Source organism: Martes martes, assembly GCF_963455335.1.
Source record: "Martes martes genome assembly, chromosome: 1".
Classification (NCBI taxonomy): domain Eukaryota; kingdom Metazoa; phylum Chordata; class Mammalia; order Carnivora; family Mustelidae; genus Martes; species Martes martes.
In genome coordinates this window covers 209,038,405-209,060,227 of record NC_137888.1, presented here as the reverse complement: position 1 = coordinate 209,060,227, position 21,823 = coordinate 209,038,405, and the positions used below count along the sequence as shown (strand labels likewise).

Genomic DNA, 21,823 nt, shown 5'->3' with positions numbered 1-21,823 from the left:
TCATCTCTTATGACCAAGCCCCCCTCCCAAATAATAACCCAGGCCGCCCCCCTAGGTGGAAACAATGACACAATCAGCTCCCAATACCAAGGCCCTGACATCACGGGGTGGGGGGGGGATGGGGGAGGGAGGAGGATGGCCGAGGTGGGGGGGGGTGTGCCCCGCCCCTTGGCAGGCCCCTGCGGCCAATGGGAGGGCCTTGGAAGAGGCCCGGGCCGCCTCCGGAGCTTCAAAAACGTGTGAAGAGGGAAGAGGTTGCAGACGGAGCCTTAGCAGCTGCCTCGGTCCTCAGAGGGTCCTTGGAGCTACTGCTACCGCCGTGCACCGCCAGCCAGCATGTCCTCCGCTCACTTCAACCGGGGCCCCGCCTATGGCTTGTCCGCTGAGGTTAAGAACAAGGTAAGGCCCCCACCAATGGGTCATCAGCTGAGGTCAAGAACGAGGTAGGGCCCCGGCCTGGCCCACACACACCCTAGCAGGCCAGAGGCCAGAGGTTCCCTGGACCCCCTCTTGCCTATCCCACGTGACTTGGAACCAGAAAGGGAAAAAGGACAGATACAGGGTAGGGTCCACCTTAATCCCCACCCTGAGCATCCCAGAGCCCTCAGCTACTGTTGGGGGGCGGGCAAAATGGAGGGCATACAGGCAACCACAGGTCAACTGAGGGGGTCGGTCCCTTGTAAAGACCCCCACTTGATCAGAATCTTCTGTTAATCTGTCACCTGTTGCTTATGTGTTCCTGGGGTGCTGGGAAAGGGCTTGATTTTTCTCACACACCCCCATCTCGGAAAGAAACCGGGGAGTGCTTTAGAGCTGGGATTCTGGGGAGATCCTGAAGGGAGAGGCAGACAGCTGGGGAGGTCAGAGTGTGAGCATTAGGGACACGGCAGGGGTCTCCTAATTTTGAGCTGGGAAAACATCCAGACACCACCTTCATGATGTGGCTGGGTAAACTGAGGTCCGGAGAGGAGAGGCGAGGAGCTTGGGTTCTACATAAAGGAGTTGCAGAACTAGGATCCTGGCCTCATGTCCCCAGAAACACACACACACCGCGGAATGGGGTTCAGCTTCTCCAGGGCAGTGAACTTCCAACTCCCTGGAATGCTCCCGTGAGCGTTGCCAGGAGAGGAGTCCCAGCGCCCCATTTGACAGAGGGGATCATTGAGGCCCGAGGTGGCTTTTCCCAGCGTACAGCGAGGAAGTGGGGAGCTGGGATTGGATCCTGGGTCGGGGGATCCTCGTGGCTGCAGGAGGGGGCTGGTGGGGGGCGGGTGCTCGGGCCAGGCGGGATCCAGCGCCCCCCTCCTCCCCCCGGCGCCGGCCCCAGAGCTGCGCGAAGCCGCCGCGCCATATAAGGCGGCCTCGGGGAGCCCGGCCCGCAGGGCCGCGCTATATAAGGGCCGGTTTGCTTTATAAAGCCGGGCTGGTGGGGAGGGGGGCGGCAGGGCCGGGGCCAGGTGAGGGGCCTCCCTCTCCCACCTCCTCCTCCCCCAGCAGAAGGGCCAGCTCGGTCCCCCAGAGTCTTGGAAGCCTGTCTGGGCTGGGGCGGAGGGTTCTGGAGAAACGGAGAGGGCAGGGTGGGGGGGGGGGCGGGAAGAGGGTGAGAGACGCAGACAGAGATTCTGGGAGCCTGAGACTTGAGAGGGACGGATGGGGAGGGGAAGCCGGAGCCAGATAAGACCGAGACTGGGATGGAGAGGCCGAGAGAGGAGACAGACGAGCCCCACCCCCACAGAGGCAGGGAACCTGGAGCCGGAGACCAGAGCGACTGGCGAGGGAGAGAGGGGCGTGCCAGGAGCCCTGCCCCAGCCAGACACGGAGAGATGGGGACAGGAAGACAGGGCCGTGGAAAGACAGAGCTGGGGAGAGACAGAGGGCATGGGGATGGGGAGAGAGAGAGATACAGCCGTGCATGCATGGGGCCAGGATTAAGACAAAGACAAGCCGCCCCATCCTCAAGCCTCCAGCGAGAGCCCAGGGGATGAGGACCTAGGGAGACACTGAGGCAGACAGACATGCAAGACAGAACAGTCCCAACGCAACGCAGGACTCAGAGCTGCCTCCTTAAGGCTCCTCCTCCCCTGCTTGAGGCACCCAGGGTCCCAGCAGGGGGTTGGGGGGGCAGGGCGGCGGGGGTGGGGGGAAGCTAAGCCCCAAGTTTGGCTTGGAGGGGGAACCAAGAGGCCAGGCACCGCCCCCCCAGCTGAGTACCGCACTCTCCACCCCCCCTTGTCTTTACTCTCTGGTGCCAAACCTCAGAATGTCCGGAATGGCCCCCTGGGCAGGTGCCACCTCAGCCCTGGCTCTCAGCCCACTTCAGCCCCCCCATGGACGCTGGGGCAGAATTGCCTTAGTTGGGAACGGATGAGGAAGATCAGGCCTAGGGAACCTTGAATTGGGTCCGGGGAGCTAACTCTGCTCCCCACGGCATCCTTACCACCTTTTCTGTGTCCCCCACCCCCAGCTAGCCCAGAAGTACGACCACCAGCGGGAGCAGGAGCTTCGAGAGTGGATCGAGGGGGTGACAGGGCGCCGCATTGGGAACAACTTCATGGATGGCCTCAAAGATGGCATCATTCTTTGCGAGTGAGTGGAGCTGGCTCTGCCTGGGCTGCCCCCCGATCTGGGCATTTATCCCTACCCCCTCACCCCCTCAACTGGGAGCTCAGAGCTGGGTTAGGTACTTTATAACTGAGACCTTGAAAGAGCGGTGGTAAAGAATCATTGTGCCCATTTCACAGGGAAGAAAACAGAGGCTCAGTTCAATAAAACACATCACCCAGAGTCCCGTTCTGTTCCCAACGGAAATGACCAAAATCTAGGCTTAACCATCACGCAGAAAGGGCAGGCCCATTTATGGTCTCCAGAGTTCCAAGAAAGAGGTTCCAAGAAAGAGTTCCAAGCATAGTGTGCTCAAGGAGCAGCTAAAAGGCAACGGGCAACAAGGGCCTTTCGTCACTGGCTTGGTGACAAGAGAATTATGCCATGGTAATTTGAGTCGGTCCCGATTTTCTATTCTTCTCAGAACTTAAATCACGGAGAGGAATGATTCCCTGGTTCCAGATTCCACAGCGACACTAATGCTGGATAGGGCCCTGAGGCCATTGAGGTCCTGTCTGTATCTCTGAGTCTCATCCAGGGCAGGGCGACTGTGATGGCCAAAGAGTGACCTTGGGAAGCTTCCCAAAGGTGCAGGCTTACCAAGATCTAGGTGCTGGAAAGGTGTCGCGGTGGGGAGAACTTGTTCTACCGTATCCAGTGGGAATAAGGAGTACGGGGACATCTTGGTGTCCCAGCTCAGACAGGGTTGCTCGGGCCTTAAAGATCTAGAACTACCCACCCGCTCAGTCATTCATGCACCAAGAATTTATGGAGCACCTGCTGTGCGCCAGCTCTAGGCACTGGAGAAAGTAAACAAAGCAGACTCACCTCTGAGCCCACATAGAGCTTGAGTCCCAGTGGGGGGATATTGATCAAATAATTAATGGAATAATCCAGTACTTGCCTGTGGTGGGAAGTGCCATGGCGAAGAGAAGCAGGGAAGGATGGGGGAGGGGAGGGGCAGGTAGAGCAAAGGGTGGCTGCTTTGCACAGAATGGTCTGAGAGGTCTTTCAGAAGAGGTAGCATTTAAGCAGAATCTTGGATGAAGTGAGTGAGGGGGCTGGGAGGGCATCTGAGGAAAGAGTGGGCCAGGCTGAGGGAGGAGGAGAGGGACAGCTGTGCAAAGGCCCTGAGGTGCAAGCAAGCATCGTGTGTTGAAGGAACAGTGAAGAGAGATTAGGGGAAGTGGAGGGACTTAGCTGGGGGTCTTTTAGTCACGCTAAGGATTAGGATCTGTATGCTAAAGGGAGACTGGGGGGCAGATTTGAGCCGGGAGTAGCTGTAATTATTTTGAAAAGGCCATTCTAGCTACGAGGGTCTGCAGGGAACAAGGTAGAAGCTGGGTACCACAGGAGGCCCCTGCAAGAGCCCTGGAGAGACACACCGGGCAGCTCAGAGCAGGGCAGAGGTGGCAAGGAGCCATAGGCTTCTGAATATCTTCAGAAGGCAGAGCCAATGGCCATGTGGAGGGGTTGGGTGTGGGAATGGGAGAAAGGGATAGGAGAGTCAAGTGCAAATCTGAGGGCTTTGCCTGAGCCCCTGGGAGGGTGTGTTTCCTGAGCCTGGGAGGATGGAGGGAGTTGAGTTGGGGGGAAGCGGGTGCCAGGAGTCTGGGGTGGGGCGTCTTTGATTCAAGATGCCATGTAGGGCGCTGGATTGGGGACTGGGAGGCCTGGCTGCAGGGCAATAGTGGGGAGTTGGGCGGATCGGTGGCATCGAAAGGCAAGATACTGGAGGAGATCAAGGGGGTGAGTGTGGCTAGAGAAGGGAAGTCAGGCCTGAGCTGTGGGCTGTCCACAGTGCAGGTGGCCCCTAAAGGTCAAGGAGATGGAAATGCCAGGGCTGCCAGGGAGATGGGGGCACAGTGGGAGACTTGCTTAGGGGGGATGAGGGGGCTTTCTGCTAGAGACCTGAGCCCAGCTCCCGGGAGGTTAGTTCTCCATCTCAGTCCTGCCTGCGTGTGCCGGGTGGATCGGGGGCTGTGGCTGGGCTGGCTGTAGTAGGGAACGGCAAGATGGCCACTGGCTGTCATCCTGACCCCTTTGCCCACGGCATTGGGCACGGGTGTGGAGGGCAGGGCTCACCTTTCTCCCTGCCCTCCCTGACCCTTTGTAGGTTCATCAATAAGCTCCAGCCAGGCTCCGTGAAGAAGGTCAATGAGTCGACCCAAAATTGGCACCAGGTGAGCCCAGGCTCTGTTTTACCTCTCTCAACCCCTGGCCCATAGCCCCTCAGCCCCCCACCGCGCTCCCCCTCCACTGACCGCCGCCTGCTCCCCTCCAGCTGGAAAACATCGGCAATTTCATCAAGGCCATCACCAAGTACGGGGTGAAGCCCCACGACATTTTTGAGGCCAACGACCTGTTTGAGAACACCAACCACACCCAGGTGCAGTCCACCCTCCTGGCGTTGGCCAGCATGGTGAGTGGGGCCGAAGGGTGGGCGTGTGGGACTGGGGCGGGGGTGGCTTTGGAGGGTCTAGGCTGTGAGGGGGGACACCCAAGCCCAATGTGGGTGGGAGGGGGAGAGCAGGGGTCAGGAGGGGACAATGTAGCCTGGAGGCCCCCTCGCCAGCCCCCTGCTCCCTTCACCCTCCCCAGGCCAAGACGAAAGGGAATAAGGTGAATGTAGGGGTGAAGTATGCAGAGAAGCAGGAACGGAAATTTGAGCCAGAGAAGCTAAGAGAAGGGCGGAACATCATCGGGCTGCAGGTACTGCCCCTTCCTCACCTGGGTCTTGCTGCTGAGCTGAGCAGGGATGGGGATGGGAGGGGCGGGGGCGTCGAGGAGGCCGGGAGGGCACCCAGGTCCTGCGGGCTTTGCGGCACAGAATATTTGGCTTTAACTCACACATATGGTGGGCACCGTGCTTGCCATTTCTGTACCTTAACTCACTCCTCCACACAGATGGGGGGACGGGGGCCTGGAGAAGCTAGCTCACTTGCCGGGACTGTCCAGGAAGATAAGTGGCTGGGCTGGGGCTCGAACCCTGGAGGTCAGGCCCTGGTGCTCTGAACCACTTACAGGTCATGGGACATGCCTCCTCCGGGCCTCAGTTTCCAGTCCAGACCCCTGAGACTGGATGCCGTGGCTTGTTAGAGGGCTGCGTAGGCATGCGGTGGCAATGTGATGTCTCCTGGCCCGGGGTGAGGCTCTCTGCGATCTTTGGGGTGACTCTCGTTCTGCTTTGCTAGATGGGCACCAACAAGTTCGCCAGCCAGCAAGGCATGACGGCCTATGGCACCCGGCGTCACCTCTACGACCCCAAGCTGGGCACGGACCAGCCCTTGGACCAGGCCACCATCAGCCTGCAGATGGGCACCAACAAAGGAGCCAGCCAGGTTGGGGGGGGGTCCTGGGGTGGGGCTGGTGGGGCCCCAGTCCTCCGTGGTTCCCCCCTGCCCCGACCCCAGGCCTGAACTCTCTGCCCTCTGCAGGCTGGCATGACTGCACCTGGGACCAAGCGACAGATCTTCGAGCCTGGGCTGGGCATGGAGCACTGTGACACACTCAATGTCAGCCTGCAGATGGGCAGCAACAAGGGGGCCTCGCAGAGGGGCATGACGGTGTACGGGCTGCCGCGCCAGGTCTACGACCCCAAGTACTGCCTGACGCCCGAGTACCCGGAGCTGGGCGAGCCCGCCCACAACCACCACGCGCACAACTACTACAACTCCGCCTAGGGCCCTGGGCCCTCACCCTGCCTTCCCCACCAGGGAGGCTGGCTGCTGCTCTCGGCAGGGCCAAGCCGGCCCCGCCGACCCCCTCCCCCTGCATGGCGTCCTCCAGCCCCCTGGCACCTGCCTACAGGGTTAGCGTTTGGGGGGGGCAGACTGGGGGGAGATGTAGGTTGGGGGGGAAGGGGGCCCTCTTCCCCGGAGCGCCGCAGGATCCTACATTGAGCCGGGTGTGACCAACAGCACCCAAAGGACGCACTGAGCACAGCTACCCCAGCTGTCCCCCCTCCACTCCCTCCCAGGTGGGTCCCCGCAGGACAAGAGGTCCCCCCAAGCAAAGCCCCCAGAGCCCAGGCTCGGCCTGCCCCCACCCCACTCCCGCAGTGGGAGCAAAGTGCATGCCCAGAAACCCAGCGGACACACGCGGTTTGGTTTGCAGCGACTGGCATGTGTGGATGTGACAGCGGCGTTAGTCAACGCGAGCACTTTCTTTTTCTATTTCACTGGAGCACAATAAACAGCTGTAAAATCATTGCCTCGGGGCTGCTCTGTCCTGGAGCTGTGTGGTTCTGGCGCGTGTGCCGACAGCCAGGCCTCGGATGTGCTCCGTCTCCCCCATACACTGCGGTGCGGGCGCACACACACACATACACACACACACACACGGAGCCCACAGCCCTCCGCTGGACCCAGGACCTGCACGCACTCACACACAAAATCCACATGCACGCACTTGTGTGTACAGTGTGCATATACTCTGCAGCTTGGGCACACGCACACACTCCCCTTTCACAGATAGACTCATGCGGGACACACTTCCACTCAAGACACATCAACACACAGCACCCCCCCCCCCATGGTACCCACACACACGCTCAGCTCTGGCGTGCCTCTCTGGGAAGCCTGGGGTTGGGGTGAAAAAGCGCCCGAGCACTGGGACAGGCACAATGGGGTGTGAATCACAGTTCCGCTTCCCACTAGCTGGGTGACCTGCGGCAACTCGCTTGCCCTCCCTAGGCCTGTTTTCCCATCAGGAAGAGGACAGATAGCCTTCTGGGGACAGGGGGAGGTTGACATGAAACACATGGGGGATGACATTTGCCACTGACTGATGAAAATGGACAAGCCGGGTCCTGGAGGCTCCCGTGGGCAGAAGGGCCCCTTCTGCCCTGGGAGGGCAGGTGGACAGGTGGGAGGGGACGAGGCAGTGGAGGATGTGGGCACTTTGGGGGCCCAGAGCAATGGCCCTTTGAACACTGGCACGGAGCCGGTGAGTAGCATTGCCTGGCACAGCTGCCCTGTGCACTCAGCTCACCTCTTAGGGCTGATTCCTGAGCCTGGCCTGCCAGCCCAGGGCCCTAGGAATGTGTGGACAGCCTCAACCTCGCCACATTTCAGAGGGGACCCTGACTTCCCAGTGATGTGGGCCCCGGTCGTCCTGCCTGGAAGCCACCACCTGCAGAATTCCAAGGAGAGGATGCAGCCATGGCAGGGCGGGGGTTAGAGAACAGTGCTCTCTCCTTCCTTCCCCATAGCAGGGATGATGCTGGAACACGGGGACTTGCAGAGACAGACACCAGAAGACCGGCACGCACAGACGCATGCAACCCCTAGGGACTCGTAAAAGGGATTCCAGGCGCTCTTGGCCTGTCCGGGGCAAGTCCTGCTCCCCCAGGACCAGCATGGGGAAGCTATGCCGAGGAGGATCCATGCCTGGCCCAGGGCCTGCCTCCTCGGGAAAACAGCACCATATTAGCACTTGGCCTGTGTGACTGGGGCGGGCGGGCCCTGGAAGCCAGAGGAATGAGCCCCCTTTCTGCTGGACCCCTGAGGGCACCCCCCGACCCAGGCTCCTGTTCATGGCTCTGCCCACCCCCACTGGCTCCTACCTGGGCCAGAGGACCTTACCTGGGACTTTGGAGGAAGAGGTGGGAACACCAGGGAGGGGCATGTCAGGGGCAGGGTGGGCCTGCGGGGGGTCGGGGGGTACATGCCAGACCCAGTGGCTGGCCTAGTGGCCCAGGCTTCCAGCCAGCTCAGTGTCTCCTTCCGTCGGCTGTTCACACCCCTTACTGTCCTGGGTGGGTCCCAGAGTCACTCAAACCTAGGCACTATGCTGGGCCCCTCCAGCCTCAGCATGGTCCAGAAGGTTCCATCATCCTTCCTGCTATACCAAGGAGGAAGGCAAAGCACAGGTCACCTGGTTCCCAGGCTTGAGGCCAGGAGCAGGTGCCGGTCGGCCCCAGGCAGCCAGAGCACCAGGATCTCCATAACTGTGAGACCGCCCGAGGCCACCGCGCGACACGCAGCTGTTCACCATAAGCCGGGTTCAGAGGCATTTTTTCCCAAAATCACCAAGCGATTCACTCAATCCCAACGCGACCTAGAGGCCGCATCAGATCCCACAGGATAAGGGCTCCATCTCATGAGACTGTCCCTCTGCTTCTGGGCCCATTGCCAAGTCCAGGTTGTCACCTGCGCTTCTGATTCACCAGCAACAGATCGGGGATTCCCGTGACCACCTCCCCAGGTTTGACTCAGTTACTAGAGTGGCTCACAGAACTCAGGGAAACATTGTATCTTATTAGATTAGTGGTTATTAGAAAAGAATGTAAATCAGGAACAGCCAGAGGGAAGAGGTGCCCAAGCGGAAGTGTGGGGCACGGAACGTGGCGCTCCCACGCCCTCTGCACGTGCCCCCCTCTCCCGGCCGCTCCACAGGCTCGCCAGCCCCGAGCTCAGCGGATCTCACTGAAGTCTTTATACAGCTTAACCTGCAGGCCCTCTTCACTTCCTCAGAGCTTGTGGGAGTTACTGAGGGGCCCACTTGGTGAGCGCGCCGTCTTTTTGGTGACCAGTATCAACTCAGGTGTGATCAAACGGGGCGCCGTTGAGTGACACCATCATTCGGGAAACTGCAAGGGTTTGAGGAACTCTGTGCCAGGAACCAGGGACAAAGGCCACTATTTATTGCACCTCACACGTGCAGCTGGCCCCATGTCCAGCCTTCAGTGACCCCCTCATCACCCCTGGAGAAAGGTCCCTTTTGTGGACCCTTCCTCTTCTACCACGCTCTCAGTCTCCCCAAGGACGCCACGAGTTGCTCCCCCAGCCTGGACCCTGGACTCACAGGAAGATGGACTCTGGGCCATGAAGCCAGGCCTCCTGCGCTCAACGCCCAGCTCTGCAGCCTTCTGCCTAGGGGACTTCAACCCAGTAGTTTGCCATTTCTGACCCAATTTGTCACCTGTGAGCCTGGGGCACCTGCCTCATGGGGGGACAGGGTGGGCCTGGAGTGTTACTTCCGTCAGGTCACCCCAGGAAGCCTTCTCTGATCGTCCTGACCAACCTCCGATCCCACCCCAGGCTCCACTGGTCCCATTTTGTTGCGCGTGTAAATGCCTGGCCAGACGTCCGTGGGTTCCTTGGGCCCAGGACTGCCCTGCTTTCACCCCGCATGTCTGTCGCGTGGACAAGATGGACAATTTGGACTAACCAAACCCCATCTTCAAAGGCCCGCCGGGCCACCTCCGAATGCCTCCGTCTCCTCCTCTCCCTCACTGAGGCCCTGAGCCTGACCCAGAACCCAGGAAATCACAGGGAGGCAGGAGTTTGCATCGGCTGCTTTATTTAAGGGCTTGTGGCTGATAGCTAGCCCCGACCCAGCCCCTCCTCGGCTACAAAAGCAACTGAACATGAAAAGGGGCTGTTCTGCCAGGGCCTGGCCAAGGGGGCTACGGGACCGTGGCTCTCAATCTCAGGCCACAGGCCTTGGAAGGCAGGGAAGGAGGGAGGGCAGTCCAGTACAAATGGGCAAGGTGCTGGTGAGGTGGCTAAGGAGGCTGGAGGGTCCCGAGGCAGCCTCTGCTGGCCTTGCCCTTGTCCAGAAGGTCAGGACACCGGTTCCAGGCAGGAGCAAGCAAGTTCAAGGCTTTCAGAGCCCAGTGAAGCACTTCAGACCCCCAGGGGGCCCAACAACCCCACCTCACCTCCAGTCCCTGCCCACAAGCACACTGCCAAGGCCACACTTACAACCGCACACACTCACAGCCACACACACTCCATATACGCAGAGGGCTGGGAAGGCCCTGGACCCACACCCTGGACCCTGGAATGTCTCTGGACTGGCAGCCAAAGGGGCAGGTCCACGGCAGGCGGTGCTGCCCGGGGAGCGGGTCCTCTGCATCGCTACTGATTGGCTGCCTCACAGGCATCTATCCAGTCGCTGTACACGTCCACTGGTTCTGACAAGTCTGGGCCACTGAAGTCAAGGATGACCGGTGGCACTGGGCCCCTTCCCCAAACACACCTCTCACTGCTGTCAGCCAGGTCCCCGCCCTGCACCCTATGGAAACCAGCAGGTGGCTCCTCTTCCCCCAGGCAGCCACAGCCCTGCGCTGCGGCAAAGAGCAGGGCCAGACGAGCAGAGACTGCAGTCCGGCCCCCCTGCTCCTGGCCAGGTGCCCTGGGGCAGCCCACCCGGGGCAGGGGAGCCCTGACTGCCCCCAACCCTTCCCACCCGACCCCACCTTCCAGGAAAAGCCTGGTTTCCCAAGGATACATGTGATGGGCGTCTGGAATTCCTCTAGGCACACGGTACAAGAGATGACTCCAGTGTTGCGGGCACGATCCCTGGAACAGGAGGAGGGGGAGGGACTGGTGAGTAAAGGAGCCTGTGTCTCTCATGACCTCTACCTGGGAAGGCCTGGGGCAGAGAGGAGGATGGAGGGAGCAGGGAAGCTGCCTCCCAACTTTGGGAGGAGGGAGGAGGCCGGGGCTCCCACTCACATTTTTACGTCACAAGACTTCTCGTGGTTGCAGAAGGGGCAGGTGAACTGGGTCTCTAGGGTGCCGGTCATCTTCTTTTTGGGGGGTGGCTTCCGTTTTGACTTTCTGCGCCCCATGTCTGAAGGATGGCAAACCTGGGGGGGGGTGGGAGCAGAAGTCAGCAACTCGGGGAATCCACAGAGCCCTCCAGCTTGATGCTCCAGGAGGCAGGCTGGGAAGGTGGCCTGGCTGGCACCTCAGGCCCTGCCTCTGAGGGAGGAGGGGCCCAGTCCCCAGGCAGGTGGACAGTCCGGGCACACTCCGGGCAGGGGGCATGGCAGCACGCTCTGGCATCAATCAGGAAGCCTGAGTTCTTTTCTTTTTTTAATTTTTTAATTTTTAATTTAATTTTTTTAATTTTTAATTTTTTAATTTCTTATTTTATTTGACAGAGAGATCACAAGTAGGCAGAGAGGCAGGCAGAGAGAGAGAGGAGGAAGCAGGCTCCCTGCCGAGCAGAGAGCCCGATTCGGGACTCGATCCCAGGACCCTGAGATCATGACCTGAGCTGAAGACAGAGGCTTAACCCACTGAGCCACCCAGGCGCCCAGGAAGCCCGAGTTCTAATCATGGTCCTCCACTTACTGGGTGACCCCAGGATGGTGACTTAAATTCTCTGTGCCTCAGTTTCCTGTCCGTAAAATAGAGATGAAGCTGCTATTTCAGAGGGGCCGTATGGAGCTGCTACGACACATGGTAAGTGAAGTACAGGACCTGGCCCATCCATCACTGGCACCCACGAAGGACGCCACTGTTCCTGGTGAGGAGGACACAAGGGACTCCAACTGACCAGCTGCACAGGGCTGGGCAGGGCCTAAGCACTCAGAAGCCGATGATTTTAGGAGCAGCTGCTCCTCTCGTCAAAGGGACATGCAAGTGGCACCAGAAGGAACGACACTCAAGGCATTTGACAGATTCTCGGGATGAACCTCCTGGGCCGCTCTCCACAGATAAAGAACTGGTGGGCAGAGAAGATGGGAGAAGCATCAAGTGTACAGAAATGCCAGATACCAAGTCTGAGGACAGGTGTATGAGGCCAACATTTGGGGACCACACAGGCAGGGGTGAGGAGCAGGGTAAGAAGGGGGCAGGGGCAGGTGGGGGGGGGTCTGGATGGGACCTGGGGGCAGTGGGGAGAGGAAGGATGAAATCTCTCTTTTTTTTTTTATAAAAGAGTTTCTTTATTTATTTGACACAGAGAGAGAGATCACAAGTAGCAGAGAGGCAGGCCGTGGGGAGGGGAAGCAGGTTCCCCGCTGAGCAGAGAGCCCGACGCAGGGCTCGATCCCAGGACCCTGAGACCATGACCTGACCTGAAGGCAGAGGCCTAACTCACTGAGCCACCCAGGCGCCCCTGAAAACTCTGCCTTTCTAAGGCATCAAGGAGAACCGGTCAGAGGTCTGGATGAAGTCGGAACCAGGGCTGGGCTGTTCAGTGAGGAGGGACAGCAGTGGCTCAGAGTCTGAGACGCGACAGCGGAGTGAGTGTGGCAGGAGAAGGAGGGGTCCAGGATGACACCCAAGATGGTGGGGGATGGAGAGGGTGAGTGGGAGAGAAGGTGGCATCGTTCTCTGATGTCTAACACACAGGAAGAACAAGATGTGGGGGAAAATGAGGGGGTCAAGTACCAGAGGGACATTTAGGGACAGACATCTTGGAAGCAGGGGTGACCGCTGAGCACATCGCCCATGTCAGACACTGTGCTCAGGACTCCACGATCACTGAACCTGGGAGTGCTTTCCCAAAGCATTCCCCCCCCTTGCTGCTCCCCCTCTCCCCCACCTGTGTGGCTTTAACGTTATTCCACACTGACACGAGAGGCCAGAAGCCTGCCACAATAAACAGAAATATAAATTTCACTCATATTTAGCAATCGCTCTCTACATACCATCCTCATTCTTAACCTGAGGAGTTCCCAATTCTCTGAGTGACCAGAAGCAGTCATACAGAACACCCACAAGGCCCAAGAACCCCCCATTCTGCCTCCCCTCCTTTGCCCTGAATCCCAACAACACTGTCTCTCTCCTCTAGCTCATTAACAAACACAGTTATTAAATACATCCTTAAAAACAACCACCTCATGGGGCACCTGACTGGCTCAGTGGGTTGAGCGTCTAACTCCTGATTTCAGCTCAGGTTATGAACTCAGGGTCATGGGACTGAGTCCTGCGTAGGACTCCCCGCTCAGCACACAGTCTGCTTGAGATTCTCTCTCTCTCCCTCTGCCCCTGCCGTAGCTCACAAGCTGGAGCTCTCTTTCTAAACAAAAAGACAACCACCTCTTTACTCTCTGGGCTTTTCTAGTAGAGCTGTCTGTACTCACTGCCTGCATTCATTTCCTCCCATTCTTCCCCTACCTCCCCACCATTCTGCTCATCCCCTCCTCAGGGCACTGATCACATTGGTCCCTCCTCCCGCCCTTCCCCTGCGGCTCTCAGGACCCGGCACTGGGCTCCAGCCTCATTGGTGGCTCCTTTTGGTTTCTGCTGCGGCTGCTCTCCTCAACCCCAATGTCTCTAATGGTACATGAGCCCCCAAGGTCAATCTTTGGGGGTTCACTTCATCTGCATTCACCTCCGTGGAGATCTCGCCCCACCTCAGGGCTTCAAATGCCTCCTCTGTACTGATGCCTCCCGATCTCACCATCCTCAGTGTCTCCTCTCAACTGCAGACTGGCACGTTTAACTGCCTCGGCTACACCTTCACTTGATGCTAACACACATTTAAACATAACTCAGCAGCTTGGTTTTTTGTTTGTTTGTTTGCTTTGTTTTAATTTATTTGACAGAGATCACAAGTAGGCAGAGAGGCCGGGGGGGGGGGGCAGGCTCCCTGCCAAGCAGAGAGCCGGATGTGGGGCTCGATCCCAGGACCCTGAGACGATGACCTGAGCAGAAGGCTTAGAGGCTTAACCCACTAAGCCACCCAGATACCCCAGCAGTTTGGTTTTGGGATGCTCTTCCGGTCTTCCCCATCTCAGCAGACAGCAAATCCATCTATCCAAAAAACTTGGACTCACCCTTGATTCCTTTCTCTCCCTCCCACACCCGTTATCTGATCCTGATCTTACTGCTCTACCTCTAAAAGAAATCCAGAATCTGCCCACTTCTCGCCAAGACCACGGTCTGGGTCCAGAGTCCTGGTCATGCTCACACAGCCTCCTCACTGGTCTCCCTGCGTCTCTTTCCCCGCCCACCTCCCTCCAAATGCAAATTACATGGCGGCAGGGATTTCTGTCTTTTCTTTGTATCTCCAGAGCCTGGAACTGCTGGCACACAACCAATGTTGACGGAATAAATGAATGAATGAACCAATGCCAGGCCCTTCGCTAACCACAGCAAGGCTGCATTCGAGGCAGACAAAGTGCATGCTCTCATGGAACCTCTATTCTAGTAGAAGACGACGGACCCTCAACAACGTCGTAAGAGAAATTATTTCAATTATCAGTAAGTGCTATGAGATTAATCAATCAGGGCTGAGTGAATACCTCCGGAATGGGGCTACTTCAGGTAAGAGTGGGGTGGGAAGGACCCTCTGGGAACAAGTCATTTAAGCGGAGGCGTGAATGATGAGAGAGAGCAACCACGTGAAACAGTCCAACCCGACGGAACAGCAATTGCGCGGGCTCTGAGGCAGAAGCAGCTTTTTTTTTTTTTCTTTTCTCAGAAAGAGAAAGATTGGTACAGCTGAAGCTCAGTGAGCAATGGGGAGAAAGGGTACGAGATGGGGCAGCCGAGGAATGCAGCCAGACCTCAAAGCTGTGGCCAGTTCTACTGACCCATGTCTAAACACTGCTAGGGGCAGTGTTTTGTTTTCCCAAAGCCGGTCCCGGGTACCATCTGTAACAGAATCACCTGGCGGAGGGGATGGGGGTGGTGGTGGATATTTCCGAACCTCATCTCAGATCTGCCCCCAATGGAACGGCGTGGGAGGCACGATTTGCCCACCGCTGAATCCCCAGCACGGGTAGTGCCTGGTATGCATTAAGCGCTCAATAACTACTTGTTGAATGAATAAGTCTCTCGAATCAGAAGGTACGGATGCACCCCAGAATCTCCTTTTACCCGGCATCTGCAGCACCCCCAACCCCACAGCGGAAAAGGGGTCTGGCCTGTACACAAAGCTCCAGGGGCCTTAGCCTGCTCTGTGGCGACCTAGGTCCAAGCGCGCCAAAGGGACCCCGGAAAAGGAATCGGTCCCCAACCCTGCCGTTACTCACGAGGCGGCGGGTGAGCAGTCCGTCCAAGCTCACCGAGGTTTCGGCGACGCCTCCCGCCGGCCGCCCGTGGGAGCCGGGCCACCGTCTAGCCGCGCTTAGCGGGCTGGGGTCCGAGGGAGCCAAGCTCCCCGCAGGCCACACCCCCCCCAAGCCCCGGGTCCTCGACGCCTCCTCCTGGACCCCCTGAGCGTCCCCAAGCAGAAGATCGCCCAGTCACGCCAAGCCCAATGCCCGCCGGTGCGAACAGTCACCTACACTCTTCTCCCCTCGTTGCGACGGCCTCGTTCACCGGGAGACAGTGACTTCCGTCTCCCGCCGGAAGCGGAAACCCCTCCCCTCTTCTCACCCGCGACGAGGACCGCCCCGCGGGCAGGCCCCGCCTCCTCCAGTGCACACGCGTACTCGCGTACCGGGCCGGGCGGCGGGGTCGCAGTGCGCCTGCGCGGGGGCCCGTGCGCCTCGGACTGTGGTACTGCGCAGCATCACTTCCCCTGAGTTCTCAGGAGGGGCGGTTACCGAGTTTGGGGAGCAGCGGTGGCTGAGTTTCCAGCGACGGAAAGGCTGACTTGCCCTTGGCCGCAGCATCTTCACTTGTCTTTTCTCCCAGTTCAAGCCCCAGCCCCTCGCAGCCCACCTGGGTCTCCCCAACTGCGGACACATTCAGACATCTCAGTGCTAAGGAATTGCAGATACCATTACGGCTGAATCGGTGACGGGGGAGCTTGTCGGACTGTCTTCTCAAACTTTAATAAGAGCCTGCGGATCTTCTTAAAGTTCAGGTCTGATTCTTTAGGTCAGGTGTGCGGTCTGCATTTCCGACTAGCTCGCCAGTGACGTCCACGCTGCTGGTCCGCGGACCACGCTGGGTGCTGAAGTTGTAAGAAAAGGCTGGATAGGCATACATGGACCAGACCACGTGGAGTGTTGTGGGCCATGTTAGGGACCGCTTTGGAGTTGGAGGAAGAAGGAATAAGGCTTTACGAATCCCACAATTTAGGGAAGAGGCTGGACATAAAGAATTAATAACTACACTCTTAAGGGTAGTACTACACTGCCGCAGAGAAGAATGTGTGGCTCTCAAAGCATATGATGGTGGTGGGGACTGCCAAACCAGCCTGAGTGCTTAGGGAAGGCTTCTCTGGGAGGCTGATGCTCAGGTTGAAATTGAAGGCTGGGCGGGAGTTACACAGAAATAGCACCTGCAGAACTTCTGGAGCGACGGAGAGAAAGGAATCAAGGATGAAAGCCACTATCTGGAGGCCCTGGGTGCTGCCTCTCAGGGAGATGATTTGGAGGAGAAATCAAGCGTTGTGTTCTAGCCATGATTTTTGAGACAAGCAAAAAGAGGTATGGGACAGGCCATTGGAAGTGGAGTCGGGGGCTCAGAGGAAGGATCTGGATGTGATTTTGAGAGCCACCCACCTCTGGAGGTGATCGGAAGCCTTGGAGCCAGAGGAGGTCATCTGGTTTCAGGGTGAGGGGCAAAGTATGGAAAAAGGAGAGGGCCAAAAAGGAGACTAGGGGCACCCCATCCTTGGATGTTAGGAAAAGGAGTCAGCAAGAGACAGAGCAGACTGATAAGGTAGGGCGGGGAGAGGTAGGTGTCCTTTTCCAGCAGCCTGCAGAAGAAGGTATTTCAAAACAGGGAGAGTCGGTCAGCTGTGTCACATGTGGTTGAGACATTCACTGAGATGAGGAAAGAGAATTGACTCTTCTGACTTTGCAAGTGTTTGGTCACTGGTGACCTTGATAAGAGCTGTTTTCATTAGAGCGTTCAGGAAAATAATTTGTATTGAGAGGTATTTTAAGTTGAGCGATCTTCAAGGTAACCCCTAGGGGGCAGTATTAGCCTTGGAACTGACTAGCGACCTTTTTCAGTGCGGATACAAACTTGTATACGCTCCGGATGGGATCCCACTGTATGTTACCTTGAAACTTGCTATTACCCTGAATAGTCAAAACACATCCGAGTAGCTTTTGTTTTTAGTAGCTACACAATTCGTATTGCAACTCAGCCATAGTATATATGGACAATCCCATATTTGCTTATGATTGCCGGGTTTGTTAGTTTCTTTTCTTTCTCCTTCTATTTTCTATTTCTGTCTTTCTCGCTTTCTTCTACCTTCCTTCCTACCCAGCTTTATTGAGATATAAGTGACAGAAAATAAATCTCAGGTAAAGTACGAAATTTCATGTTTTGACATATGTGTCCACCCATGAAACCATCACCACAATTAAGATAGTGAATGTATCCATCACTCCCAAAAGGTGTCTTTCTTCTTTTTTTTTTTTTTTTTTAAGATTTTATTTATTTAGGGGCGCCTGGGTGGCTCATTTGGTTTAGTGGCTGCCTTCCGCTCAGGCCATGATCTCAGGGTTCAAGTCATGATCTCAGGGTCCTGTGATCAAGCCTCATATCGAGATCCCTACTCAGTGGGGAGACTGCTTTTCCCTTTCCCTCTGCCTGCTGCTCTGCCTTGTGCTGTCTCTCAATCTTTCTGTCAAATAAATAAAATCTTAAAAAAAAAAAAGGAAAAAAAAAAGACCAAACTCCTAGCATGGCCACAGGGTCCTGCATGGCCTGGTCCTTCCTATAAAAAAAAAAAAAAAAAAAAAAAGATTTTATTTATTTGAGAGACAGAGACAGAGCATGAGGAGGGAGAAGCAGGCTCCCTGCCGAGCAGAGAGCCCGATGACAGCATGGGGCTTGATCTCAGCACCCTGAGATCACAACTTGAACCCTGAGATCATGGCCTGAGTTGAAGGCAGAGGCTTATCTGACTGAGCCACTCAGACGCTCCAGCACCGCCCAAAAAGTTTCTTCATGTTTCTTTGTAGTCAGTTCCTGCCCCTGCCCCTGCCCTTGCCCCAGCCTCTGGCACTGACTGATCTGTTTTTAGTTCCTATAGCCCTTGTATTTTTCAGAAGGTCCTATGGACCGAAACATACATTATGTACAATCTTTTGACTTTAGCTTCTCTAGCTCAGCTCACTCAGTTTGAGACTTGGGTGTGTTGTGTCCTTCATTTCCTTCATGTCCTTCAGTTGTTTCCTTCATTCTATCACGAAGTTGTATCCCATTGTGTGGATGGACCACAGTTTGTTTATCCTCGCCCCTGTTGATGGCGTGTGGGTTGTTTCCAGTTTGGGGCTGGTTATGAGTAGAGCTACTCACAACCGTCTCATTCAGATCTTTGTGTGGATGTACTTTTTCATCTATTGTGTTTTCTTTCTTTCTTTCTTTTTTAGATTTTATTTATTTATTTGACACAGAGAGAGAGAACACAAGCAGGGGCAGTGGGAGAGGGAGACGCAGGCCCCCCGCTGAGGAAGGAGCCTGAGCGGGGCTTGATCCCAGGACCCTGGGATCAGGACCTGAGCCAAAGGCAGACGCTTAACCAACTGAACCACCCAAGCGCCCCTGTGTTTTATTTCTATACTAAAATACGTGATCCCTCCGGGTTTTAATTTTTGTCTCTTGTCTGAAGTAGGGCTTAGGCTCTGTCTTCTGGGAAAATTGACAAGGCAAATAACACCTTTCTGCGAAGTTACAGCACCGCCTTCAACCTGCGTCACGTTCTCATGTGTTCTTGAATTTGTTTCTGGATTTCCTCTGGATGTTTTCTCTGATCTCGTGTCACATTGTTTTGATGACAGTGCATTTCACAAGGCAGGTCTCTTACCTTCTTATTTCTGATTCTTGGCCTGCGAGGTTGTTGAGGGCGTACATTGACCTCCACGACCAGCTGCTGACCTCAAGAGAACGCTACTGCCTGTCCTGGCCCTGGTGTGAGGAGCAGAGTGGGGGAGATGATCATATCCATGGTGATGGTGGTCGGATCACTAGAGGTTGCCTGGGGAGAGTGAGAGGAGATGAGAGCCTGTGAGTGGCCTTGAGGAGCTCTGCCATCGTGTGGCCGACGTTTAGAAGGCATCTTTCTAGCGGTGGCTGCGTGCTAACTGGCATTCTCCCCGGAGCAGGATGGAAGCCTTCCGAGGGCGAGGGTCTGCCTTGCCTTACTCTTTTTGGCTTTTCTTGGGTCTGCAGCTGCCTGACACAAGGGTTGGTGCTTGGCAGCAGTACTTGGTCGTTGCGGAGAAGGGGGCCTGGCTGACCATCCCGCTCCCTGCCCCTCATTCCGTGTCAGCTTGGATGTGTCACTTCTCCTTTCCACGTGCTGGGCCTGTGAACGGGGACATTGGGCTAATTCCACACTCTGGGCCCTGTGAACAGGGACATTGGGCTGACTTCTGATTCAGATCCCCGCCTGCCCGGAGCCTCTGAGTCAGTGGGAAGAAGCCGGGTAGCTGTGAACCGCCTGGACAGTTGTGGTTAAGATTAAGGGTCTGCCACTTCCTGGGCTTGACCTTGGGCACATCACTTAATCTGTCAAGCTTCTTGAATATCCTTAGAGAAGCGAGCATGATTCTGGCCCTGGCCTCATGGGTCAGGACTAGAAGTGATGGTGTTTTGTTGTTGTCATTGTTGTTTTTTAAAGATTTTATTGATTTATTTGACAGACAGAGATCACAAGTAGGCAGAGAGGCAGGCAGAGAGCGAGGAGGAAGCAGGCTCCCCGCAGAGCAGAGAGCCCTATTTGGGGCTCGATCCGAGGACTCTGGGACCATGACCTGAGCCAAAGGCAGAGGCTTTAACCCACTGAGCCGCCCAGGCGCCCCTTTGTTGTTGTTTTTTGCATAGAGCTTGGCAGGCAGGTAAATGTCAGCTGGAAGGAACCCAGGGCTGGCATTTTGGTGAGAGGGCTTTGCTTCATGTCCACAGGAACCTGCGCGCCTGTAACAAATGCAACAAGATCGACTCCTATCAAGTAGCAAATGGAAGGTGCCCCTTTCAGCCTGTTCCTCTCCCTGGAAGTAACTCAGTTGCATTTTGTCCAAGTTGTTATTTCATTTCACTTGGTGGGGCTGACAGTTGGAGCCCCACAGGTGGGTCCCTGCCCTGTGGCAGCTGAAGTGACAGTTGAGGGCGGGCCATGGGAGCAGTGTCTGTGACCGGCCTCTCCCTGGCTGGTTCAGGCAGTGTGTGGGTGGGTGTTACTCAACTCCTGCCCCCCCCACCCCCGCAACCCACTGGGGGAACTAGGCTTCTCTGCAGTTTTCGACTTAGGATGTCCCATGTCCATTCTGCTTTCAACATTTTATTGTAAGAAACGGGCCCTGACATAGTTCTGCTTCTGGAAGTTTTGCTGTGTACCTACTTGCACAGGTATACAAAGGCACACGTCTCCGAGGGTATCCCCTGGAGCTGTGTGTTTTGTTTTTGTTTTTTAAAGATTTTATTTATTTATTTGAGAGAGAGAGAGAGAGATTGAGAGAACAAGTGGGAGGAGAGGCAGAGGGAGAAGCAGACTCCCTGCAGAGCGGGGAGCCTGATGTGGAATTCCATCCCAGGGCCCTGGGATCATGACCTGAGCCAAAGGCGGGGCTCGATCCCAGGACCCTGAAGACCATGCTCTGAGCTGAAGGCAGACCCTTAGCCGACTGAGCCACCCAGGCGCCCTGAAGCTCTGTTGGAAAGAGGGAAGGACTGGAAAAGATTTCACCAGACCCCAGCCAGGAACCAAGCTCCATGGCCATCATAAAGAAGGATGGTCCTACTTGTGGGAACGTATCCAGTTTATCCTACAAACGTATTTGTACACGTAGGTAACGAACGCATAGAGGCATTTCCTGCAGCAAAGTTTGAAGATGGCAAAATTATTGGAAGCAATTCAGACAATCCTCAGTAGGTAGCTGGCTAGTTAGATGGACAGTGGGACCAGGCGGGGCCTCTGTAGCTGGGGCAAGAGCCAGAAGCTCCCCTGAGAGCTGATGGGCAGATCTCCAGGTGTAACAGGCAGCAACAGCCAAGTGCAAAGTGAACCTTTGGGGCTGTGGGAAATGCTTCTATCTTGATGGTGGTGGTGGGTTTGTGGCTATGTGTCTGTGTCAGAACTCAAGGAACTGCACCCTTTAAATGTGTCAATGACACGGCCATACCACTGGTTTGAAAACAAATAAGCAAGGCACAGATCCATGGAAGGGAACAAGTTCATGTATGCTCTTCTTTGCATAGAGGAACCCTGGACGGAAACAAGGCATTTACAAAGAGTTTTTTTTTTCCTTCCAGGAGAAGGGAACAGAAGAACAGGGAGGGAAGCAGATAGTTCATTTTTCTATAAACCTTGGATTTTTTTGATCCCCATGATGGCATTACCAATTCCACATGGAGATGAGCAAAAGGGAATGTTCTGTTATGGACAGTCGCGTGCGTCCAGCTCTGTTGTGTCTGTTGTGCTGTCTTATGCAGGAGGAAGCCTTGCTTGGCATGGTAACCCTCCTTTCTGTTTGGTCTTTCCTTAAAATCACATCCATGCCTCAGGCCAGCTGAGAGATGGAGGCCCAGAGCAGCGAGTGGGAGAGTCCTCAACCCTCTGGGACCCAGGTGATGGGACATGGCAGCGAAGGGAGGAAAGAGACACTCAGGGCATACGTTCA

At 56.2% G+C, this 21,823-nt stretch overlaps 2 protein-coding genes across 5 annotated transcripts; one reads left to right on the top strand and one right to left on the bottom strand.

The window, feature by feature from the left end:
- Positions 1 to 257: 257 nt before the first annotated feature.
- Positions 258 to 6,812, top strand: CNN1 (calponin 1). Its single transcript, XM_080826902.1, has 7 exons — positions 258 to 399; positions 2,465 to 2,586; positions 4,718 to 4,784; positions 4,886 to 5,023; positions 5,203 to 5,313; positions 5,796 to 5,942; positions 6,039 to 6,812. The coding sequence occupies exons 1-7, from the start codon at positions 337 to 339 to the stop codon at positions 6,282 to 6,284; spliced, it is 894 nt and encodes a 297-aa protein (XP_080683028.1). The 5' UTR covers positions 258 to 336; the 3' UTR covers positions 6,285 to 6,812.
- A 3,070-nt stretch (positions 6,813 to 9,882) lies between these two features.
- Positions 9,883 to 15,639, bottom strand: ELOF1 (elongation factor 1). Of its 4 annotated transcripts, none has more exons than XM_080818894.1 (4): positions 15,581 to 15,639; positions 11,067 to 11,200; positions 10,840 to 10,910; positions 9,883 to 10,531 (listed from the first exon to the last, which is right to left on the bottom strand). In XM_080818894.1, exons 2-4 carry the CDS (start codon positions 11,180 to 11,182, stop codon positions 10,467 to 10,469), a joined length of 252 nt encoding a protein of 83 aa, XP_080675020.1. In that variant the 5' UTR covers positions 11,183 to 11,200; positions 15,581 to 15,639; the 3' UTR covers positions 9,883 to 10,466. The 4 variants fall into 4 exon arrangements, with proteins under 4 accessions (XP_080675020.1, XP_080675019.1, XP_080675022.1 ...); XM_080818893.1 differs by having other exon boundaries at positions 9,893 to 10,531; positions 15,326 to 15,639; XM_080818896.1 differs by having other exon boundaries at positions 9,893 to 10,531; positions 15,577 to 15,639.
- Positions 15,640 to 21,823: the final 6,184 nt, after the last annotated feature.